This window comes from Sorex araneus, chromosome 1 (genome assembly GCF_027595985.1).
Source record: "Sorex araneus isolate mSorAra2 chromosome 1, mSorAra2.pri, whole genome shotgun sequence".
Classification (NCBI taxonomy): Eukaryota; Metazoa; Chordata; class Mammalia; order Eulipotyphla; family Soricidae; genus Sorex; species Sorex araneus.
In genome coordinates, this window is record NC_073302.1 from 374,812,596 (window position 1) to 374,838,195 (window position 25,600).

The window sequence follows — 25,600 nt, forward strand, 5'->3', positions numbered from 1 at the left end:
AGGACAAGTAAGGAAAGGCTTCTAAAGTCTCAGGGCTAGGACGAATGGAGATGTTACTGAGACCGCTTCAGAAACAATCAACGGGACGATGATCAAATCCTTGAATTGTAACTTATAGTGTATCATGAAGATAAGGTTGGGGGTAGTTGGGTTTGGGTTTTTATAGTTACCCACTAGAAATATTAAGGGGAAAATTAGTAGCTCAACATGTATATTTCAGTAAACTTACTATCTTCCAAGTTCTCTAATAAGGAGTCTTTGTTAGCTTGGTTTTGTATGGACATTAACTTTTTTTTTTTTTTCATTTTAGTGAAGCAAAGTAGTTTTTTTGTTTGTTTGTGTGTTTTTGGCTTTTTGGGTCACAGCCGGCGATACACAGGGGTTACTCCTGGCTTTTCACTCAGGAATTACTTCTGGTGGTGCTCAGGGACAATATGGGATGCTGGATATCGAACCTGGGTCGGCTAAATGCAAGACAAATGCCCTACCCACCATTCTATCAGTCCAACCCTGAAGCAACACAGTGTTTATTGTATGGGACTTTCTTAGAAGGGTGTGAGAGGAGAGTAAATGGGAAAATCTGTGCGAGAGAGAGCACAGAGTTCTCCAGAGTGGAAATAAGCAAGCAAAAAAACAGAGATGAATAGAGACGAATTAGCAAGATATGTGTTCAAGGGAGAATATGATCTTGAAGAGCAAGCCTGCATGGATATGTATTAATTAAAAATTATTGTGAGCTAATCTGTAGGTGATGTTTTAAGCTGTTAAATTATGGTAATTTATTGTGCACCTATATGAAACTGGTAACAGTAATAAAATTTCTTTTGATCCATAGGTCACATGACAAGTTACAAAGGGAATAAGAAAATGTTTAAATTGAGTAATGAATACAATATTTTAAAGTAAAAATGAAATAATTTTAAATTGAATGAAATAACAAAAAATTTGAAGTTCAGAGAAAATTGTTAATGGAGGAAAATTTAGAGCTATAAATGTAAATATTGAAATAAAAAGGTAGAAAGTGAAAACTAAGCAGTTTTTCCAAGAAATTTGGAATGAACAGCAAACTAAACATAAAAATTGTAGAAGAAAATCATAGAAGTTCACATACTAGAAAACAAAAATATAAGAGAATCAAGAACACCTTCCTTTAAAAATGTTAAAGTATTGCTAAAACCTTATAAGCGTGATCATGAAACATCTGGAAGGTTTAAGCAATTTTATTGTAAGTGGAAAATGTGTATCAACTATTATCCTGCATATAGTGAATTGAGATATTATGAACAACTTTGCCAGCTCAGGATGCCATAAAAAGAGGACCATAGATAAATATAGAAATTATTTACAATTCTGAAATCTTGTAAGTCCAAATCGTGGCTTCCTAAGCCTAAAACTGTATTTCCTATATGATATAGGTGAAATGAAAATTCTTAGGTTGGGGCTCAGGAAGATAGTGCAAAGGATAACTGTATGTGTTTTTCATGCCAGAAGCCAGAGCTCAATTTCTGGTTGCCACTCAGTCTCCATTCACTGAGCAAGAAGTAGCCCTGAGCACAACTGGGTGTGACCCCAAAAAGAGAGGGGTTATTGCTGGGAGAAGGAATTCAAGGGGATTCTAGGATACTCATTAGAAACATGGGAGAATTAAATTAGTGAGACAATAATGATTATTTTCAATTGCTTCCTTTCAAATATATCAAGAAAATATTTTACTTTTTTTTTCTGCCTACACAAGTCCTGGTTGCCCACACACCAAGACTCCGATCTATAATTTTTTGTCTCTGCTAATAACGAGCATGAGGGCATCTCAATGAGTTGTCTTAAGTTGCTCCACTTAGAAGCCAAAACCTTATTTTTATTTGAGAGTTAGGGAAGATCCGCATAGATTTCAGAGTTTTAGGGCTTTATTCCACATCTGTTTAAAATGTATTATTTTTCTTTTTTTTTATCTCAGAAAGAATTTCACAACAAATTTGCATACTTATGGGCACAAATGAAAATGAAGAATATATTGTTGGTCTCTTTGAAAAAATGCTGAAAAATGAACTAAATGTAAGTAAAGGTAGAATTTGTAATCTTTGACACATTATTTTAAATTTTAATAACTTAATTGAATCACTGCAAGATGTAGTTACAAAGTTGCTTATGATTTTCAGTCATACAATGTTCTAATACCCATCCCTTCACCAGTGAGTATTTCCCACCACCAAAGTCCTCAGTTTCCCTCCCATTCCCAGCCTGCCTCTATGGCAGACACATATCTCTCTCTCTCTCTCTCTCTCTCTCTCTCTCTCTCTCTCTCTCTCTCTGTCTCTTTCTCTCTGTCTCTCTGTCTCCTTTTAGGTACTGTGGTTTGCAATACTATTATACATTCACCTTACCTCCTCTCAGCACTCAGTGTTTTAAAGAGTGGTTATTTCCAACTATAATTTTCACAGTGGTCTCCCTCTCCCTTTGTGGCAAGCTTCCTACCGTGGACCTGTCGTCCTGGCCTTGTTTGTATGTCTTTGGGTGTTATTCACAAACTATGTTTTTTTAAAAAATGTGTGTGTGTATATGTATATACACACATATCTCTCACAAATAAGTGCTATTATTCTATATTTGTGCCTCTTCCTCTGACTGATCTCACTCAGCATGATACTCTCCACATCCTTCCACATATAAGCAAGCTTCCTGACTTCTTCTTTTTTCCTAACAGCTGCATAGTGTTTCATTGTGTGTACCATACTTTTTTTATTCATTCACCTGTTCTCAAGCACTTGGATTGTTGCCATATTCTGGCTACTGTGAATAGTGCTGCAATGAGAAAAGGAGTACAGCTGACTTTTCTGCATTGCATCAATCTTTATTTTTAATTTTTTTTTGCTTTTCGAGTCACACCCAGTGATGCACAGGAGTTACTCTTGGCTCTGCACTCAGGAATTACTCCTGGTAGTGCTCAGGGGACCATATGGGATGCTGGCAATCGAACCCGGGTTGGCTGCGTGCAAGGCAAACGCCCTACCTGCTGTACTATTGCTCCAGCCCCCTGCCTTTATTTTTTTTTGAGATTAACTTTGTACTTAAATCCAGTGATACTAGAACACAGGAAATGAGACAAGTTGTAATATGTATGAGGAAGTCTATATGAACAACTTTTAGGACTAAGTACTTCCATTGTTTATGTTTATGGCAACTTTGTTAATAAGTATTGTTTGTCAGTGACTTTCTTAAATCTAATGAATTTTTGTTTCCATTAACATAATACAGCTGTCAATGTGCTTATAACCAACATTTTATGCCATTTTAAGTAAACTTCAGGGTGCATGTATCTTTTTGAATTCATGGTTTGGTCTTTTGTGGTTACTCAGCAGTGGGATAACTGATCTTTGTTCTTTCTCTCTTTCTTTCTCTCTTTCTTTCTTTCTTTCTTTCTTTCTTTCTTTCTTTCTTTCTTTCTTTCTTTCTTTCTTTCTTTCTTTCTTTCTTTCTTTCTTTCTTTCTTTCTTTCTCTCTCTCTTTCTGTCTCTCTCTCTTTCTGTCTCTCTTTCTTCCTCTCTTTCTTTCTCTTTTTCTTTCTCTCTTTCTTTCTCTCTTTCTCTCTTTCTTTCTCTCTCTCTCTTTCTGTCTCTCTTTCTTCCTCTCTTTCTTTCTCTTTTTCTTTCTCTCCTTTCTCTTTTTCTTTCTCTCTTTCTTCCTCTCTTTCTTTCTCTCTTTCTTCCTCTCTTTCTCTCTCTCTTTCTCTCTTTTTACTCTCTTTCTTTCTTTCTTTCTTTCTTTCTTTCTTTCTTTCTTTCTTTCTTTCTTTCTTTCTTTCTTTCTTTCTTTCTTTCTTTCTTTCTTTCTTTCTTTCTTTCTTTCTTTCTTTTTCTCTTTCTCTTTCTTTCTTTCCCTCCCCCCTTCCTCATTTCTTCGCTCCCTTCCTGGGAAATTTCTCTGGGAAATAACCTGGTCATGCTCAGGGCTTACTCCTGGCTCTGCACTCAGGAATCACTCCTGATTGTGTTGGGGGACTATATGGGATGCCAGAAAATTGACCTTGGGCTAGCCATGTATGAAGCAAGTGCCCTACCTGCTGTACTCTCTCTCTGGCCCCATTGTTTTATATTTTTAACTTGTTGAGAAATCTTTATGTTGCTTTCCATAATGACTACACTAGCTTATATTTCAATCAAATGTACAAAGTTTTCCTTGTCTCCAGATCCAAAACTTACTGTCTTTTGGATTGTAGTTATTCTCACAGATGTGAAGTGATATCTTATTGTTGCTTTGATTTGCATTGCTCTAATAATGAGATGACAACGGATACCTTTTCATGTGCATATTGGCCTTAGTTTTTTCTCTGAATAGCAGATATTTACCTGATGGTACCTAAACTTTTATCACTAGAATCATCTATTAGAACTAAAATTTCTTAATAAAGTAGAGACACAATCTGTTTTGTATGTAAACTAGTTCTTAATATACAGACATCAAAGGTGATCACAATCATTTGAATAGTTTGGGAATCAACCACAGACAAGAGACGCTAACTGCCCTAAACAACCTGAAGGCATGCTCCCATAGGAATGAAGGTAATCTGTATTAATATTTAAATGCAGCTGTAGCCAAATAAATCAGCCTAGCAAATTTTAGTAACCAACAGAGAGAGAAGACTTGCTGGCTAATTTATTTAGATTGTGTCCATCAGTCCATAGCACAATTCTATCACTGTATCACTGTCATCCCGTTGCTCATCAATTTGCTCAAGCGGGCATCAGTAATGTTTCCATTGTGAGACTTGTTGTTACTGTTTTTGGCATATCAAATACACCACGGGTAGCTTGCCAGGCTCTGCTGTGTGGGCAAGAGACTGTCGGTAGTATGCTGGGCTCTCCGAGAGGGGCGGAGGAATCAAACCCGGGTCTGCCACATGAAAGCAAACACCCTACCCACTGTGCTATCACTCACAATTCTATAGGTAAGCCATTATATAATTTGATGAAACTTACTATGAACTGAGTTTTAGAAGAAATAACCTACTAAAGAAGTGGATAATTATCTGACCACATGATTTATAGCTTCCTAACTGGTTTCCTAGGTTTGAAGAATCTTCCCTCATATATTTTTTTTGTTTTCCATTCCTTCCACATCTTGTTACTTTGGATTTAAAAAGTTTCTAATTATATACCAAAAAAGAAAGGATATTTTTTTTAAAAAGAAAGAATATTATTATGGACTCCCTTATTCTTTTCTCCTAATAACCACACGCTATAATATCCACACTAATTGCTTATATATGAGTATAGCATAGCGGGTAGGGCATTTGCCTTGCATGCGGCTGAGCCAGGTTCGATTCCTCCATCCCTCTCTGAGAGACCGGCAAGCTACTGAGAGTATATTGCCCACATGGCAGAGCCTGGCAAGCTACCTGTAGTGTATTTGATATGCTAAAAACAGTAACAAGTCTCACAATGGAGACAGACGTTACTGGTGCCTACTTGAGCAAATTGATGAACAATGGGATGACAGTGCTACAGTGCTACAATTCTTATAAAAATTTCTTCATTTTTCTGTTTCTGATTTATTTTAATTAATGTACCAATGATATTCAATTTTTTATCAATTTTAGTCTGTTTCTCAAATTTTTTTAAAAAATAATGTAGGAGTACTGCGATTTATTCAGCCATTGATTAAGCTGATTGAATTGGGCATGAACTCCACGTTACTATTTTTTCATTCTATTCTGAATGTTAACTTTATTTTATTATTTTATTATTATTTACCCCACTCTTTTTGATTCACCATGAGATACAGCTACAAAGCTTTCATGTTTGAACTTCGGTCACATAATCATCAAACACCCATCCCTTCACCAGTGCACACTTTCCACTACCAAAATCCCCAGTATTCTCCACCAACTCCCTCTCCTCCCCCGCCTCCCCATTCCAACCCTTCCCCTGCCTGTGTGTCAGACAATTTTCCCTATACTCTCTCTACTTTGGTTACATTCGATATTTTGACACCAATCTCACCACCACTCAAACCTGCTGAAAAGGCAATGTTATATGTTTTGTTTTGTATTGCTTGTTATGGATAAAATATAATGTCCAGGAAATTCTGTGTTGTTCTCTTCCAAGAGCTTTAGTTTATAGTCTCTGGGTCTTGGCCATTGATGAGATTACATGGTGCCAGGGGGCAGTTTGTGGGTGTGACTACCAAGCTACTGGAAAACTGGGGACCTGGTGGGAGGAGGCCCAGTCCCCATTCAAGCGGGCTTGGAGATCTCAGTCACAGGTTCCCACATGTCTGGGTTTTCCTGCCTGTCTGCTCTCTGGTGACGTTCATCCTGTCTTGGGTGAGGCTCATCTGAGCATGAGGAGAGTGGCTTTGTATATGGCAGTAGCTGGGTTCTGGAGGCTTTCGGCTGCTGGGGTTCTGCTTGGGGCAGGGAGGGAAACTCAACCTGTCCCCCTCCGAGGTGCCCCGGTGAAGACAGCCTGGCATGGGGTCAGGACATTCTATGGCACCTCTTCTGGGAGCTTTAGTTTATAGTCTCTGGGTCTTGGCCATTGATTAGATTACTGGCACTGAAGGCAGTTTGTGGGTGTGACTGCCGAGCTACTGGAAAACTGGGGATCTTAGGGGAGGAGGCTCAGTCCCTACCCAAGTAAACTTGGACATCTCATTCACGAGTTCCTGCATATCTGGGTTTTCCTGCCAGTCTGCTCTCTGGTGAGGTTCATCCCGTTTTGGGTCAGGCTTGTGTCCTCTTGGATGAGGCTCGTCCGAGCATGTGGAGAGTGGCCTTGGGGATGGGGGCACTTGGGTTCTAGAGGATTTTGTTTGCCAGGGTTCTGCTTGGGGCAGGAAAAGAAACTCAATCTGCTCCCCTCCAAGGTGTCCTGGTGAAGACAACCTGGTGCGGGGTCAGGGCATTCTGTGGGTCTCTATTCTCAGAGCTTTAGTTTATTAAAGCTGGGAAGAGGAGGCCAAGTTCTGATCCAGGTGAGCCTGGGGTTCTCAGTCATGGGTTCCCACCTACCTCTGTGCTACAGGCCCTAACTGCATCTTTTGATATCTTTCGAGATTTATGGGTCTCTGAAATAAGGCCAATAAATGAGCTTATATAGTTGAGCTGGAGTTGGTTTGTGGGTGTGTCTCCCACATACCTAACTTTTGGCCGTTTAATTCTTGGTAAATTTTGCCCCAAGTTGTTGGGTCTGGCCAGAGGCACAGCAGCAATTTCGGAGTATCTGGAAGTCTGAAGGCATCATCAAGCTGCTGATGCACTTGCCCCAGAGGTACAGGTTTTTCCTGCTGGTGGCACCATATCCCATTCTCAGATTATTTTTAATCTATAGCTCTTTCCTCCGTAATTTTCTCTTATAATTTTGTGGAAAATATAGGGTATTTGTTTGGTACAATGGTCCATGGTGTGGAATTTGCTTATTGTATCACTGGTTATACATAACAAGTTTGTGACATGTGTATGTTGAAAATTTTCAGTGAGATACAGAGATTTGTTCAGTTTCGGTCTTATATTACATTTTCATTAAACAAAGGTGATCCCTCCCAATAATTCTGGTCTTATATTTCTGTGGGACAGCAACCATTTATTACTATAAGCATTAATATAGAAAGGTAAAAAAGTGATGATCCTTGGTAGGATGCTAGAAAGGCTGAAATTTGTTTTTTGTTCCTTGAATTTAGGATTTTAAAATGAATTTTTGCATGAATCCATCCACTATAGTTAGTACTAATAATGTTTACTTGGTACATTTTATAGTTACAAGGAACCTCTTCAAGTTCCTTGATACAACACTAATTGTTTGATAGCTTTCTTGTTCCTGGTATGACAAACTGTTGTAGATTTATATTACACATTTCTGATCAAACTTGGAATCAATCAGTTCTTTATCTTGTTTCTAGACTTTATTTTGTTTAACACAGGAAAACATTGTTTTCTTTATTTGTTAAAAATAAAACACATCTGAATGCTCAGTGATATTTCTAATTGAAATTGAAATCAGGGGTGCATCATAGTTTTCTGTATGTGTGTGTGTGTGTGTGTATGTGTGTGTGTGTGTGTTTTAAAGAACTTAATTTTACCTAATTCTATCAGTATCTCCTTTCTCCAGTAGTGGAAATAATTTTTTATCACATTCATATTATTATGTGCATATCACCAATAATGTCATCCATGAAAGTAATGTAAATAATTTTTTTCCTTTTTTAAACATTTTTTAGAGTCTGTCTTATTAATGATACACAACCAGACATCTGTGTGTTTCTGGAATGCCACTAACTGAATATGCATCATAATTTCATTCATTTTAAAATTTTAGGCTTGCCTTTTATTAAAAATTGGTTTATAATTATACAACATTTTCATGTTTAAAAATAAAATCTACAGAGAAAATTACATTTAAGGGTCTTTAAGCTCTATCTTCTTTATTCTGTTGCTTTCCTCTTTTAATAAGTAACCAATTTTTCAAAATTTTATCTTTGTTTTTCATTGTTTTATTATGAAAACTACTTTCCCCCTATTTATTAATTTAAATGTAAGGTTCTCTGTTCTTAGCAGCATTGAACATTCTGATTCTTATTTTCCCTTTTTTGATATCTAAAGTGATTTAATAGTTTTTATCTATCAGTTAATTCCCTGTGAGACAACAGCTAGTTTCTTACTATTTGTATATTCTTTCATTCATGTGTGATTGTGTACCATATAGTTCTTTTAAAAACCATTATCTATTTTTAGTTATATTCATAAATATATATTTGATGCTCATCAGGAAGCCTTAAATTCATATTGTGTGAATGATATTGGTTCTCTGAAAGTGAATCACTTTTCTGAAGAGTGCTCCTGAAGACAGTATTCTCAAGTTCATGAATATAAATCAAATTTTGCTATAGTAGAAGATCTACAAGTTGATTTGAGTTTTTAAAAAATACTGGTTTTAGGGCAGTGGATAGAGCACTCGCCTAACTTGCCACTGACCTGGGTTCCAGCCCTGGTATTTCATATAGGTCCCCTACCACCACCAGGGGTGATTCCTGAGTCAAAGCCAGTGCAAGATTGACAGAAGGCTCGTTTCTAAGCTCTGAGTCTACCTATTACACAGATAGAGCTCTCTAGAGAGGCAGGAGAGCATGGAAGAGTCTTTATGGTTGTTACCATTCCATTCCTCCCCACCACTGCTGGCTTTGTGGTGAGTTTTTTCAATAAGTTTGGGATTTCTAATTTTTCCTTACATTGAATTAATATAGCCATCTAAACAATATTAATCTTTCAATGTTCAATGTATGTATACACACAAACATACACACATATATATACATATAATATATATGTTACATATATATACACATACCTCCATCCCTCTCGGAGAGCCTGGCACTCTAGCAAGAGTATCTCGCCCGCATGGCAGAGCCTGGCAAGCTACTCGTGGCGTATTAGATATGCCAAAAACAGTAACAACCAGTCTCACAGTGGAGACATTACTGGTGCCTGCTCGAGCAAATCGATGAACAATGGGACAACAGTGCTACAGTGCTACAGTGTATTTTTCAGAAGTGATCTGCAAAGGTTCAATGCATAAAATGATGATCATTATATAACCATCTCCCTAATTCTTTATATATGCTCTAAGTAATGGTTTTCATTTTATACACTTAAATTTCTAAGTGTATTTGATTTGTCTTTAAATATGAACAGAGATAATAACTTTGAAAATTTAAAATATTAGTCTTCAAGTTCAAAATTCAGTTGAGTAACATAAGAGTAACATAAAATTGTGTAGCATAAGATATTCAAGAAGAAAGAACAGCATTTCTCAAATGCTCCATAAGTATAATGACTTTGCTTTGAATTCTTTAAAAACTAGATGATAATATAGAGTAACAAAATAGAACAGGAAGGGGTGTTGCCATTCATTTCTGCCAAACCTTTCCTCTCCTAAACAATTTCAACACTAACAATGCCTTCTCTGTGCTATGTACTTTAATCCTCAGAAATAACCCTTTGACTATCTCTCTCTTTTACAAATAGAAATAGGGAAACATTGTGGTTTAACGATTTGTCTAAGATCATATACTAAATGTGCTAGTTGATTCTCTATGGTTTCTATTATTAATCATCTTCTAAGAATAGAAATACAAGAGAGATTGAAGTTTGACAGAAGGCTTATTTCTAAGCTCTGAAAATATACTGTGGGTAGGGAATGATCTGGGCTTATATGATTTTACTCTCTTTGTATTGAACAAATTTATGTCATTTTCCTTTTCAAATTTATAGACAAGTACAAAATGCTACATATTTTGGCATTTTTACCTGCTAGTGTATTGGGCTGTTTGGATGAAGAGAATGAAGTCACCACCATTTAAATCCAGGTACCAGTAGGGTGGATGAATGTGTATGTGGATATGCTTGATACACAAAAGGAGAATTGTTGATTGGCTTGAAACACACATATACACACACACACAGACACAAATTGCTCCTGGTTGAAACTCTAGGAAGAGTTGGGTGTGCTTTTTATAATTACCTGGACTCAATTTTGAGTTCTAATTTTGTGGTGAAATGAATATATAAACTCAAGTGTAGTGGGTGAACATCAACATCAAGGATGAGGTTGCTAGAGTTAAATATGAAGCTGACTGGGTAAGAGACACCTCTTCAACCCTATAAAACATACACATTTCAGTCCTACTTAATTTCCAAGACTTTACTATCAAGTTTATTATATTCCATCTTCAGTATTTATTGTGTTTGAAATGTTGCACAGAATTTACCTATTATGCAGATTGAGCTCTCTAGAGATGCAGGAGTGCGTGGAGGAGACCTCTCCCACCTCTTTGCAAGTCTCATAACTGTGGCAAAATAATTTATACTGTATAGTATATTGAGAGTAGTTGTAGTTGAAGTTATAAGTAGTTGAAGTTATAAGTGGACAATGTATTTTTTCCTTCAGTGTTTCATTGCTAATTTATTAAATTCCTTACTTCTTTACCAAATAATAAATGCTCCTGAATTTTACTCAATGGATAAAGAAAGTTAAATTGGGCAAGTCTAGTTCCTTGCCTTCAAGGAGCCCTACTTCCCAGTTGGTGTTAAAATAGTAATCATTTTTTTGAAAGATGTTTAATTATAAACTGTGATAACTACTAAGAAAAACTTACCCATGTTTATATAAGAAAGCCAGAGAAAATGAGTTAGTTTGGGAACGGAGGGCAGTGAGTAAAAAATCTTTTGCCAAAATGTGAAATTTATTTTAGCCTAAAAGAGATAGTAGTAATTAGTTATCTAAAGAGAAATACAGGGGAAACAGCATATAAAAAGCATGTGAAGAACTATGTTGAGTGGGTGGTGGTAAAATAAGACTTCTGCAGTTCAGAGTAAAGGAGGAGTGATAGGAATTGAGGATAGTGATGAATATAGTCCTATACATCATGTAGGCAATATTAAATATCAGTAGTAGTGATAATTGTAATCAGATTTTTCCTAAACATAGAATGATGTGATAGAAGGTTTTAGTGAGAAATGAAATCTTATTTATTTGTGTCTGTAAAGATCATGTTGGTCGATGATTCTAAAATATTCATTTCTCTATACAAAGACTTTATTCATTATTTTCATATATCACATTATCTCTAAAACACTCGTGTTCAAACCAATTTTATTGCAATAATAAGAAAAAAAAACCCACTAAGGAATGTTGACTTATATTCTGAAAAAACAGGGACAATAGGGGCTTTTTTGCTTATCCACTCCTTCCTGTTTCCTGGACCACATAATTTAATTATTGTTATGTGTAACCACAAATGACAAGCAGGATATAATTGCAAATCGTTTGTTTTCCTGGGTGTAAGTCATGCTTTGGTTTGGTTGAGGCTCTCCCATGATACCTAGTTTATTTTTCCTAATGCCATCAAGGTTGGGGCGAGTATATGCATCTGCGTCTTTTCTTGTAGACCTAACTAAATTCAATGTATGACATATTAGTCAAACAAAACATCAAAAATAGCAAATGAAGTAAGAAGAAAAGCAGAAAAAAGGAAAAAGAACAAATTAAATCCTCACAGAATCATAAGATCCATTAACAATAGGCTCATTTTCTGCTTATTTTGACTCATTGTAATAGTTTAAAGATACAGAAATTTTCAGTTTTTGAAGTTGGACTTTAAAAGTACCATATAATAGCAGTGAAATAATACTGTGAAGTTATTTCTACTATTGGATCTTTGACTCAGCTAATGTCAACAGCAATTTTTCAGTTAGTGTATGTGGTATATATGTGTGAGGCCTTACAGAACTACAGAAACTAGCTGAAGACTGTTCAATTAAATACATTAAGTTTATTTGGGATGCTAGCCAAATTTTCTGATCAATTTTCCAGAGGTAAAATCAAGGTCCAAAATTACTAGACCACCTAGTTTCTCAGGAGGTATTAATTATATTTGTGCTATATTCAATAAAACCAATACTTTATATTTGTAATTGGTTGTTATGGTTTTTGAATATGGTTATTAATAAGGAAATGAGTATAATTCTTTAAAGTGCCATTTGTTATTTTTCTTTACATACCATACAGATCTTTACCCTTTATGTTAACATATATTTTTGGAAAACAGGGACATATTAAAATATTAATCTTTTTTACAGTAACCTGAGTGTTATTTTGTAACAATTATGTGATGCATTCTTATTAACTTAGGAATTGCTCACATAATGAATGAGAACAAACACGAAGAATAGTCGACATCTAGCTTTGGTTATATATCTGTAAAATCACGTCTTCTAATTTAAATTCCATGATTTACGCATGTGGCATAAGACTGTTCAGAATAGAAATCTTCTTCAAAGTTTGAAAAAGTTCTTTGCCATGAAGATTACACCTGCCATACTTGAAGAGTTGATTTTGATGAATGTGCATGTATTAATTATCTTATGGTAGTTAAATTATATGCAATTTTAGAACTCATTCATTGTGATTCTATGGTATTTATTTTTTGTTTCAAGTATAGGATATTCAAGTGTTTTTTAAACATCATTTTATTCTTAATTTACATGTTTCCTATAATGACTGAACTCAGAAATGCATTTTATTTCAACATTTTACATGCAGTAAAATTCTACTTTATAAACATCATTATGCATATTATTCAATTGTTTTAGTAAGAGTAGATAGACTCTAGGGTTTCCTTTGTTTTAGGGGAAACTGTGCTAAATATACTCCTTTGAGCTTTTAGTCATAATAAATTACCCATGACTATTACTTAAACATTCTTATCTATTTGGTTGAAAAACACACACACACACACACACAAAACCTTCCTTTCTCTCTTGCACTGGTTTTATATACCTTCAATAATTTCATAGTGCACATATGTCTAAGTCCTTATACCTTGACCAGTTATTTAAGATATTTAAGATATTCCATAATCTGACCTGAACTTTCACTCAAACTGTTATCTATATTATGACTCCACATTTAGTCTTGCATGTTTGAAATATTATTTTCTGCCTTCCTTCTTTTATTTTCTCTTGATAAGTAATTGTGAATCTCCCTATTGTCCACATTTATACGTTAAGACTACAGAAAGTTACTCCATAAAGTTGTCCCTATTTTTCTTATTCTTGGACACCCCTACCTTATTACCAGTAATGGTGGTATTCTGCACATTCTGCTTTTTTAATGCTATTGATTCTTGTGTGTATCTATTTCACCATTTCTTTTATTACTGATCTCTTTAACAGAGCTGTGTATATTTGGGAGTCAGATAAATAGTTGTGGTTAATGGTGATAGGATGATGAACAAGCAGGCTTCTGGAATACCTTTCCCCCTGGACATCAGCCAAGTGTGTTTCTAGAGATAAAGAAGTAGCCCCTGGGTATCCATCAATCAAGTGAGCAGTTGAGAAGAGCTTAAAACACAAAGTGCTACCAAGAAGTTCTCACTGATTTCCAAATCAGAAGAAATCTTTTTCACTAAAGGAGGGAAGGGAAGGGCAGATAGCAGATGTTGCAAAGATTAGATGAACTAGAGGCAGAAACTGTGATGAAGTGTGTCCAGCAGACTTCTGTCAGGCAAACTGAGAGAGTGATAAAGAAATGAGCTCAATAGTGGGTGGATTGCAGAAAGGTGAAGAAATAGATCAATAAGTAGCCCTTTTTGCGTTAGTTTTTACTATTTGTAGTAAGATTCTTTGCCCAGATATGAATCTACATTTCTGTGTGTTTTGAATGGATTGCTTTAAAAGCATCCTGAGGTATACCAGGTCTACATGTTTCTGAAATAGTTTACATGATCATATTTATATATATATTTTTACTAAAAATACATTTTCAATGTGTTTAAAGATTCTTAAACACATACGCAAGCAAAATGATGAATATTCAATAGCTTACTCATAGAGTTTATAATGAAAAGTTGTGATACCCAACGCTGCATGATCCCCAAAGTATTCTTGAGCATTCAAGGCTGGGATGAGCACTTCTGGGAGTGGTCCAAAAGGAAGTACAATAACAATTTTTGGATTGCAAAACTGAAATGGCTTTTAACATCTGTGGCCACTTTGAGATTATATGTGAAACAACTTTTACTAAGCACTAGGCTACTCAGACACATAAATAATTTGAAGGAGAAAGCAATTGATTTAATGTGATTTTTCAGTCACATAGAATTGCTCTAGTAATAGATTTATAAAGATACAAGTAATTTATTTTTGATATATAGAAATAGCTTTATTAGAATTAATGTTAAAGATATATTATTAATTCTATATAGAGACATACTCCCAGAACATTTATAGGCTGAAAATGAAAAAAGGGCTGTAGAATAGTGTGAGTTTGATTTTCTTAGCTTTTACTTGTACAAAATGTGATGCATTGACCAATTAAAATAATATCACCTGAAGTGTTTTTGAAGAGGCAAATTCTTAGAACATATCCATTCCAAATGAGATAACAATCTGTTTTATATATTTATTTACTTTAATTTTGTTTGCCATGCTGGGGATTGAGTCCAGGAACTTACACTTGAAAGGCATGTTCTCTACTACTGTGCTCCATGCCTGGTACAAAACATGCACCTTAAACAAGATTCAAGGCATTCTTCTGCATATGAAAATTGTGGAAACATAACTCAAAATTAATTTAATCTTCCCAGTAGGATGTAAGCCCCACTTGACACACAAATTTGGTTTGTTGATATGGTCTCAGTGTACAGGCTAGTGTTTGAGTGAGAACTTTTAATAAATATTATTTTTATATAAAAGGATACATTGAGAATTCACAAATTAGACATTGGGCCCAAGAAATAGCTCAGAGGGGCTGGAGCAATAGCACAGCAGGTAGGGCATTTGCCTTGCACAGGGCCACCCTGGGTTTGATTCCCAGTACCTCATATGGTCCCCTGAGCACTGCCAGGAGTGATTCCTGAGTGCAAATCCAGGAGTAACCCCTGAGCATCGACAGGAGTGACCCCCCAAAAAATATCTCAGAGTACCGGAGTATATTGTCTTCATGTGGGAGACCTGGGCTTGTTCCCTGCCAGTGCTTATATATATATATATATATATATATATATATATATATATATATATATACTCATTCACTGACCTGAGAGTAGCCTCTTAGAACTACCATGTGCCTCTTTCCATAAACAGGCAAAAACTGGATTTTCAGTATGAAAAACTTTTTGTAAGTTTTCTGAAAGTAGCATTCAGAAAAATGTCGTGTATTTAAGGTGTATACCATGTCACTTTAGTAAAGGTAGCACTGTAAGCACTGGCGTTTCATTGTTCAGTTGATCATTGATTTGCTCGAGCAGGCACCAGTAACATCTCCATTGTGAGACTTGTTACTGTTTTTGGCATATCTATTAGGCCATTGGTAGCTTGCCAGGCTCTGCCGTGTGGGCGGGATATTCTCTGTAGCTGGCTGGGCTTTCTGAGAGGGATGGAGGAATCAAACCCGGGTCAGCCACGTACACAGCAAATGTCCTACCCGTTCCAGTCCCAAGGTACACATTTTAAATTGTAAAGTTTCCAATCATTATATGTGTTATCTCATTTAATATATTTTTTCTTTGTGATGAGAGAACCTAAGAACTGCCTTCATAAGTAAATTTCAAGTATGTGGTTATATTTCTGCTGGTTATATTACTCTATTAGATATTCAGAACTTAGTCATCTTGCATACTTGAAATTTTGAGTCCTTTGATTAACATCTTCTCATTTCCTTTATTCCCAGTCCTGACAACCAAATATATTTTTTTTGGAAGTAAAACAGATTTTATTTGGAGGTTTTTGAAGGGGAGGATGGAGGGAAAATGAGAGAGAGAGAGAGGAGAAAGAGAGAGAGAGAGAGAGAGAGAGAGAGAGAGGAGAAAGAGAGAGAGAAATACGCTCAAGAGAGAACAAGGACTTCTCCAAGGGCAGAGATTTTTGACAGATTTTTTTAACCATAGGATTTTAACAGTATTTTCTTTTTTTTTATTAATAGTTTATTTTTAATTAGTGAGTCAACGTGAGGGTACAGTTACAGATTTATACATTTTTTTTTACAGATTTATACAATTTTGTGCTCATGTTTCCCTCATACAAGGTTCGAGAACCCATCCCTTCACCAGTGCTCATTCTCCACCACCAGTAAACCCATCATCCCTCCCACCCTCCCCAATCCCATCTCTCCCCACCCCACCCTGCCACTGTGGCAGGGCATTCCCTCTGTTCTCTCTCTCTAATTAGCTGTTGTGGTTTGCAATAAAGGTGTTGAGTGGCCACTGTGCTCAGTCTCTAGCCCTCATTCAGCCCGCAACTCCCTCCCCCCGAATGGCCTTCGACAACATTATAGTTGGTGATCCCTTCTCTGAGTTGCCCTTTCCCCAGAAAGTGAGGCCAGCCTCCAAACCATGGAGTCAACCTCCTGGTACTTATTTCTGCAATTCTTGGGTGTTAGTCTCCCACTCTGTTATTCTATATACCATAGATGAGTGCAATCTTTCTATGTTTGTCTCTATCTTTCTGACTCATTTCACTCAGCATGAAACTTTCCATGCCGATCTGCTTATATACAAAATTCATGATCTCCTTTTTTCTAACAGCTGCATAGTATTCCATTGTATAGATGTACCGAAGTTTCCTCAACCAGTCATCCGTTCTAGGGCATTCGGGTTTTTTCCAGATTCTGGCTATTGTAAACAGTGCTGCGATGAACATATAAGTGCAGATGTCGTTTCGACTATACATTTTTGCCTCTCTGGGATATATTCCCAGCAGTGGTATTGCTGGGTCAAATGGGAGCTCAATATCTAATGTTTTGAGAATCGTCCATATTGTTTTCCAAAAGGGCTGAACGAGTCGACATTCCCACCAGCAGTGTAGAAGGGTCCCTTTCTCCCCACATCCACTCCAACAGCGGTTCCTTTTGTTCTTTTGGATGTGTGCTAGTCTCTGTGGTGTGAGGTGGTATCTCGTGGTTTAACAGTATTTTCTTAATATTGAAAAGAAAATGCATCTCTGTATCTCCCACAATAATGCCAGTACTTGAATAAGAGGACGTTGAGAAATTGGTGGTTTCAGATATAAAAATGATGCAGTCAACATGTTATTTTTTAAAAGTTCATTTTTTAGCAGTCTTTTTTGTTTGTTTATTTTGGGGGGCCACAATGGATTTTTTTGTTTGTTTACTTTTGGGGCCACTCTCCTGGCTTACTCCTGACTCTATTCAGGGGACCATATGTGGTGCTAGGAATTAAATCCTAGTCAGCCACATACAAAACAAACACCTAGCTGCACATTTTTGAGTCTCTTACTTGTAAGACGCTTGATCCAAAGATTTTCTTGGTTAAACCTTAACTTTTTTGAAGTGGAAAATATTTTTGACATTGTATCTCCCTTCCTACTATCCATGTTTTAAATAATATTTTGAATATGCAGATGTTTGCATTTAGTTAATGGTAAATATTTCCTAAATTCTTCTTTGTTATGATGTAAAGAGATTATTTTGCTTTGAGGGGTATACTTCTTTAATTTTACTGAACACATTGGAAGATTGTTTTAAATTTTGTTTAAATGTTCTTTGAACCAAAATATTTACAGAACAAGGAGTTCTTCTAGCCAGCAGATTGTTCCATTTGTTGTGTTTGAGTGTAGAAACATTAGGCATGACAGCATAAAATGATGCCATGGAGCTTTTACATAAACAACCTAATAATATTGTCTAATGTAGTCTCTGTTTATTAAAGGTGCCAAAGAATCCTTTGCTATATTTAGGTAAAATCTAAATTTCTTTACTCAAACATGGAAAATATTGTTTGATTTCTGATTAGGAGAAAACCACTATAACAAAAAATAAAACCCTTACATTTAACTGGAAACAATCATTAAAAGAGTGTCCATTTTTATAAAAAATGCAGTTTTGTCTTTGGTTTTTAAGGCGGTAAAGAAGGATAATATGTAATAATGTTCATAAAATATTGTGTTTTCCTTTCTTAGTCTGCAATCATTGGCTGGTTAGGGACACTCTAGATTAGAGTTTTAAATTTATCAAGTAATTGAGCAAATGTGTTTTGATAATAATTATAATAACAATAATAACCAATATTATGTGGCTGGACATTGTGCTCTTCTTTTGCCTTTTTACTTTTTGTTTTCTGAACCATACTCATCTGTGGACTGGAATGATAGCACAGCAGGTAGAATGTTTGCCTTGTACTCTGCTGGCCTGGGTTCGATTCTCCATTCCTCTTGGAGAGCCCGGCAAGCTACTGAGAGTATCCCGCCCGCACGGAAGATCCTGGCAAGCTACCTGTAGTGTATTCGATATGCCAAAAGCAGTAACAAGTCTCACAATGGAGACGTTACTGGTGCCTGCTGGAGCAAATCGATGAACAATGGGATGACAGTGCTATAGTGGTACCCATCTTTGCTCAGGGTTTATGCCTACCTTTATTCTCAGGGGTCAGTCCTGGTGGAGCACAAGGAACTTTGTGTTGTCAGGAAATCTGGGTTAGCTGCATGCAAAGCAAACACCATGTCTAATGTACTGTCTCTGTCTCGCCAACCCTCTTCAGATATTTAAAATTTTGTGAATAGCTTACCTTTCCTTACATTTAGGATGTACTATGTACAGGTGTTATAGTGTAAGTGGGTTCTCTTCTTAGAATCCAGATGTTAAAATCCTAACAACCAGTGTGTTAGCATTTGAGGTGAGTACTTTGGGAGGTGATTCGGTCTTGAGGATGGAATCACATGAATAGGATTAATGGACTCATAAAAGAGATTGGAATGTATCCAAAAGTCTGAAAACAGCCGTCTTTGGAGAGGTTGTCATGGGAAAGGAACCTTCACCCATTGTTGGTATGGATGTTGTATGGTTCTTACTCTATGGAAAACAACACAGAGATTTCTCAAAAACAAACAAAAAAGACTGGCATAGAACTCCCGCATGATCCTGCAATATCATTTGGCATCTATCCGCAAAACTCAGAAAATTAATTTGAAAGTATATATGCACACCTATGTTCATTGCTGCACTTAGTACAATAGCCAAGATATGGAATCAATCCAAATGCCCACCTGTAAATTTATGTGTCAAGAAGTTGTGATACACACACACACACACAATGAAATACTATGCAGCTACAAGAATAACCAAAACCATGCAATTTTCAACGACATGGATGAAACTAGAGAATATTATGCTGACTGAAGGTAACCAGAGGGAAAGTAGCCTATACAGAATGATAGATACAAAATCTAATATGTGGGATTTAAATATAGAATGAGGTATTAACAAAGATCCAAAAGCAACATAGGAGGAGAACTGATCCACACAATTGAGTTGTGGGAGGCAGCGGTGAGTGGGTGGGAGAGGAAGAGGGTAATGGGATTTTTTTTGGCGGGGGGGAGAATAGCTATACTAGTGATGGGTATGGTGTTGGAATTATTTGCATGAGAAATTTATCACGAGTTTCTTTTCTTTTTCTTTTTGGGTCACACCTGGCAATGCACAGGGGTTACTTTTGGCTCTGCACTCAGGAATTACCCCTGGCAGTGCTCAGGGGACCATATGGAATGCTGGGAATCAAACCCAGGTCAGCCGACTGCAAGGCAAACACACTATTCGCTGTACTATTGCTCCAGAGAAACTCATCAATAAAATAATAAAATCCCAATTAAAACATATATAAAAGAAGTAATAAGCAAAAAAAGAAAAAGAGAGAAGGAGACCCAAAAGAACTCCCTTATGTTTTCAACAATATGAGTAGACAGCAAGAAGAGTAGTAGTAACTTCATTATTTTCCCTTTAAATTTATTTATTTTTCTAATAACTTTTTCTTATGAAAAAATATCTCTTGAAAAAATTGTGCCAAGTTTTAAAAGAAGATTAAGCTCTTGGAAGTGGTAAAAGCATGGGTGTTTCTGTACAGGGGTAAGCACACTGACATTTTCCTCTTGATATATTTTATTAATATTCACACATCAAATGAAGAATCAGAATATTCCCCTGTGGTCTCTTAGAACTTATACACATGCAAAAGAGATATTTGAACATAAGACTGTTTAAAAATTCTTCATTCACTTTTTTTTTTTTTGTTTTGGGTATTTCACTCCCAGCAATGCTCAGGATTCTTCCCCTGGCTCTACACATCAGGAATTAGTCCTTGGGGGAACCATATGGATCGAACCCATGTCCCGGTTCGGCTACATACAAGGCAAACACTATACCCACTCTACTATTGCTCCAGCCCCTCTATACACTTTTTGAAGTTAACATTAGTGATGTGGTTGTCTTATTTTTGCCTCTCAAGTCAGAAACTTGGCAAGATCTGAGTTTTGTACCTTACTTATAGGCAAAATGTGTGCCAGTTTCCAGTATTATAAATACTGGTTAGAGGTGTGAAACTTCACAATCAGAGAAATAATTTGTCTTAACAGTAGCTGTAAGGATACTAGAAGGCTAGACATTGATTAGGGTAGGTTGTCTTAGGCAATGGGATACTTTAAATAGAAGAATTTTTTTTTTTTTTTTGCTTTTTGGGTCACACCTGGCAATGCACAGGGGTTACTCCTGGCTCTGCACTCAGGAATTACCCCTGGCTGTGCTCAGGGGACCATATGGGATGCTGGGATTTGAACCCGGGTCGGCCGCGTGCAAGGCAAATGCCCTACCCGCTGTGCTATCTCTCCAGCCCCTTAAATAGAAGAATCTTGATGGTGAATGCTATTGGCATTAGAGAATGACTTCCTGCAAATCAGTGTATTTTCTTTTTATGTGGAAAGGAACTATGTTTATTATTCTGAACTGCTCTGCAAATCTGTACCCTTTTCATTACTCCCTACCTTCCCAACACACACAAACAACACACACACAACACACACACACACACACACACTTCACTTTGTTCTTGTTGAGTTGACCGGGGATCAATTCTTGCACATATATTCATGTGAAACTCTAGAAAATGCACTTTTTTTTTCTTTGTGGCACCTAGAATCCCAATGGCCAATGCTGTCAGGACTGTATTTAGTGTGTAGGGTAGTGTCAAAGATCAAACTTTCAGAGATGCATCTGTAAGACAGGCACTCTACCAGTGAATAACATCCCTAAGATTTCTCTTAGCTTTCTAGAATATAAGCAAATTTCTATAAAGAAACATTTCTGTCTTTGCAAGCTGTCTCTTAAAGAAACATTTTTAAAAAGTCAATCCGAAGCAAAATTTACTGTCAGTTTCTTAAAAAATGCTTGGATTTTTTTCAAATGTGAGATGTCTCTGGCAGATTTTCTTCTTGTGATTTCTAGAAGTGGTGACATTGAATAAACCTAATATTTCACATTGGAACCCAACTTCTCCATTTAGTATTTCAATACATGTGACTATGGAAGCTTATTTTAAAAATTACTATCTTAATTTTTTTCATTTTGCTTACTATATTGCTGGTTTATTATAAAAGGATAAGGTCAAGGATATAGGTGAATATGTAGATAAAAGAGATGGGCACAGGGAAGGGGCACCATCCTTCTCAGCCATCTATTCTTGAGTTTTTTTTCCAATGGAAGATTTGTGTATTTTATTTTATTTTATTTCATTTTATATATTTTTATTGAATCACTATGTGAAAAGTTACAAAGATTTCAAGCTTAAGTCTCAGTCATACAATGCTCAAACACCCACCCCTTTTCCAGTGCCCATGGTCCACCACCAAGAACCCCAGTATACCTCCCATCCCATCTCCACCCCCACCCCCTGCCTGTGTAGCTGATAATTTTTACTTTACTTTCTCTTTACTTTAATTATATTCAATATTTCAACATAAAACTCACTATTTTTTTTTTTTTTTTTGCTTTTTGGGTCACACCTGGCGATGCACAGGGATTACTTCTGGCTCTGCAATCAGGAATTACTCCTGGCGGTGCTCAGGGGACCATATGGAATGCTGGGAATCGAACCTGGGTCGGCCGAGTGCAAGGCAAATGCCCTATCCGCTGTACTATCGCTTCAGCCCCAAAACTCACTATTATTATTTGGAATTTTCCCCCCCAAATCGAACCTGCTGAAAAGACAGCATTTGATAATTTGTTTTTGCTTGCTGAGAATGAAGAGATACGAGGTTTTGGATTTCTGTATTTTAGTAGCTAAGTCCAGGGAAATTTCTGCCAAAAATTGCATCATTGCAAGCTTGTCCCTTTTTTTAGTGTGCCTTATAAGATGGTGGTTACCATGCCGCACCTCCAGAAAGGAAAATCTGAGAGAGAAAAACCTTTCCTCTCCTGGGGCGGCATGGGGCCGTGGCTTAGTTAACAGTCTGGAGGCATTTCTGCAAGAAGCTGCTGGTACCGAGAGTAGTTAGATGGCCTCTGGAATTATGGGCGTTCAGTAATGGAGGGGGGGTACATGTGCAGCTGCTTGGATCACATCTGGGCAGAGAGTGGTGCCAGTACTGTCCCCCATTCTGAGATCTCCTGCATGTGTCCCATTGCTGCAAGCTCGTACCTCTCTTTAGTGGGCCTTATAAGATGGCGGTTGCCACGCTGCCCCCCCAGAAAGGAAAAGCCAAGAGAGAAAAACCTTTCCTATCCTGGGGCAGCATGGGGCCATGGCTTAGTTCACAGTCTGGAGGCATTTCTCAGTATCTTAATTTTTAAAAATATTTTTAATTTTTTTTTATTCGTTGTGAGATACAGTAAAAAATTTCATGTTTGAACTTCGATCATATGCTCATTGAACACCCATCCCTTCACCAGTGCATATTTTCCACCACCAAAATCTCCAGTATCCACCCCTCCCCGCCCCGCCACACACACAGTTTTCATACCTCGCCCTGCTTGTGTGGCAGACAATTTGCAAGGTATTCTTTCTCTAGTTTACCTTCGATATTTTGAGACCAGTCCTACCTCCCCCTGTATCTGTCGAAAATACCATTGCTAGACAATGTATTTTTTATTGCTTTGTTATGGATTGTTGTGGATATAATATAAGGTCGTGTGGCCATGAAAGCAGCCACACACTTTAGGAATTCTAAGATTTTAATAACTAGGGTCTGAAGAATTTGCTGTCGCAGGTTGTTCATGTCCGAGATTCCTGTGTGTGTCTCTGGATCGTGGCCATGTGGGATCTGGTGCTTCTTGCTGGCTTCTATAAAATGGCAATCACTGGAGCTCTTACAGGGCAGGCGGTAGGACGGCACCTGGCCTCATCTAGAGGGGCCAAGCAGAGAAGGCCTATTGCAAAGTCTCGGGACATCTCTGCTGCAGGTTGTTCGGATCTAAGATTTCTGTGTGTGTCTCTGGATCGTGTCCGCGTGGAAGATTAAGTAGACAGTGGGCAGATGTGGTGTCATCTCTGCGTCCCATTGGGGCGAGGGGAAGACCGGCATACTCGAATTTTATTTATTTATTCATTCATTCATTCATTCATTCATTTTTTAAATATATTTTTTTATTGAATCACCATGTGGAAAGTTACAAAGCTTTCAGGTTTAAGTTTCAGTTATACAATGCCCAAACACCCATCCCTTCACCAGTGCACATATTCCACCACCAAGAATCACAGTATACCTCCCCCTATCCCCCCACCTCCCCAGCTTCCCACCCCTCCTGTGTAACTGATAAATTTCACTTTACTTTCACTTTTCTTTGATTACATTCAATATTTCAACAAAAAAGCTCACTATTATTGTTTGGAGTTTCTCCGCCCCCAAAGTTGGACCTGCTGAAAAGGAAGCATTTGATAATTTGTTTTCCATTGATGAGAATGAAGAGATATGAAGTCGAGTGGCCGCAGTAGCAGCCGCACAGTTTTAGATTTCTGTATTTTAGTATTTTAGTAACTAAGTCCAGAGAAATTTCTGCCAGAAATTGCATCATCGCAAGCTTGTACCTCTCTGCTACTTTATATTCCACATATGAGTGCAATCTTTCTATGTCTGTCTCTTTCTTTCTACTCATTTCACTCAACATGATACTTTCCATGTTGACCCACTTATATGCAAATTTCATGACTTCATGTTTTCCAACAGCTGCATGGTATTCCATTGTGTAGATGTACCAAAGTTTCTTTAACCAGTCATCTGTTTTTGGGCACTCCGTTTTTTTCCAGATTGTGGCAATTGTAAACAGTGCTGCAATGAACATAGAAATGCAAATGTCATTTCTACTATACCTTTTTGCCTCTCCGGGATATATTCCCAGGAGTGGTATTGCTGGGTTAAATGGGAGCTCAATTTCTAATTTTTTGAGAATCGTCCGTATTGTTTTCCAAAAGGGCTGAACCAGTCAGCATTCCCACAAGCAGTGAAGGATAGTCCCTTTCTCCCCACATCCACACCAACACCAATTGCTTTTGTTTTTTTGGATGTGGGCCAGTCTCTGTGGTGTGAGATGATATCTCATTGTTGTTTTGATCTGCATCTCCCTATGATTAGTGATGTTGAACATTTTCTCATGTGCCTCTCAGCCATTCAGATTTCTTCTTTGGGAAAGTTTCAGTTCATTTCATCACCCCATTTTTTGATTGGATCGGCAGTTTTCTTCTTGTGGAGTTCAACCAGTGCATTGTATATCCTTGATATTAACCATTTATCAGATGGGTACTATGTAAATATCCTTTCCCATTCTGTAGATTGTCTTTGTATTTTGGTCACTGTTTCTTTTGAGGTGCAAAAGCTTCTTAGTTTGAGATAGTCCCATTAATTTATTTCTGTTTTCACTTGCTTGGCCAGTGGCGTGTCATCTTTGAAGATACTGTTGGCTTCAATGTCGTGGAGGCTTTTGCCAGTCTTGTCTTCAATGTACCTTAGGGATTCTGGTCTGATGTTGAGGTCTTTAATCCATTTTGATCTGACTTTTGTACATGGTGATAGGTGGAGATCTAAGCCCATTTTTTTGCATGTAGCTATCCAGTTTTGCCAGCACAATTTGTTAAACATGCTTTCCTTGCTCCACTTCACATTTCTTGCTCCCTTATCAAAGATTAGATGATCATATATTTTGGGGGAGTGTCAGAGTATTCAACCCTGTTCCATTGGTCTGCAGCTCTGCCTTTGTTCCAGTACCATGCTGTTTTAATTACTACCACTTTGTAGTAGAGTTTGAAGTTGGGGAGGTTGATTCCTCCCATTTTATTT

General features: G+C 37.1%; 1 protein-coding gene across 3 annotated transcripts in view; it reads left to right on the forward strand.

Annotated features, from left to right (window-relative positions):
- CRPPA (CDP-L-ribitol pyrophosphorylase A) overlaps nt 1-25,600 on the forward strand; it is a 291,157-nt gene that overhangs the window by 114,832 nt on the left and 150,725 nt on the right. Inside the window, exon 6 of one of the 3 annotated variants that reach the window (XM_055137285.1) lies at nt 1,955-2,052. The exons of the other annotated variants lie outside the window; for them this stretch is intronic. Within the exon in view, the coding sequence (XP_054993260.1) occupies nt 1,955-2,052 (98 nt within the window). The remainder of the gene's footprint in view (nt 1-1,954; nt 2,053-25,600) is intronic. 3 annotated transcript variants of the gene reach the window in all.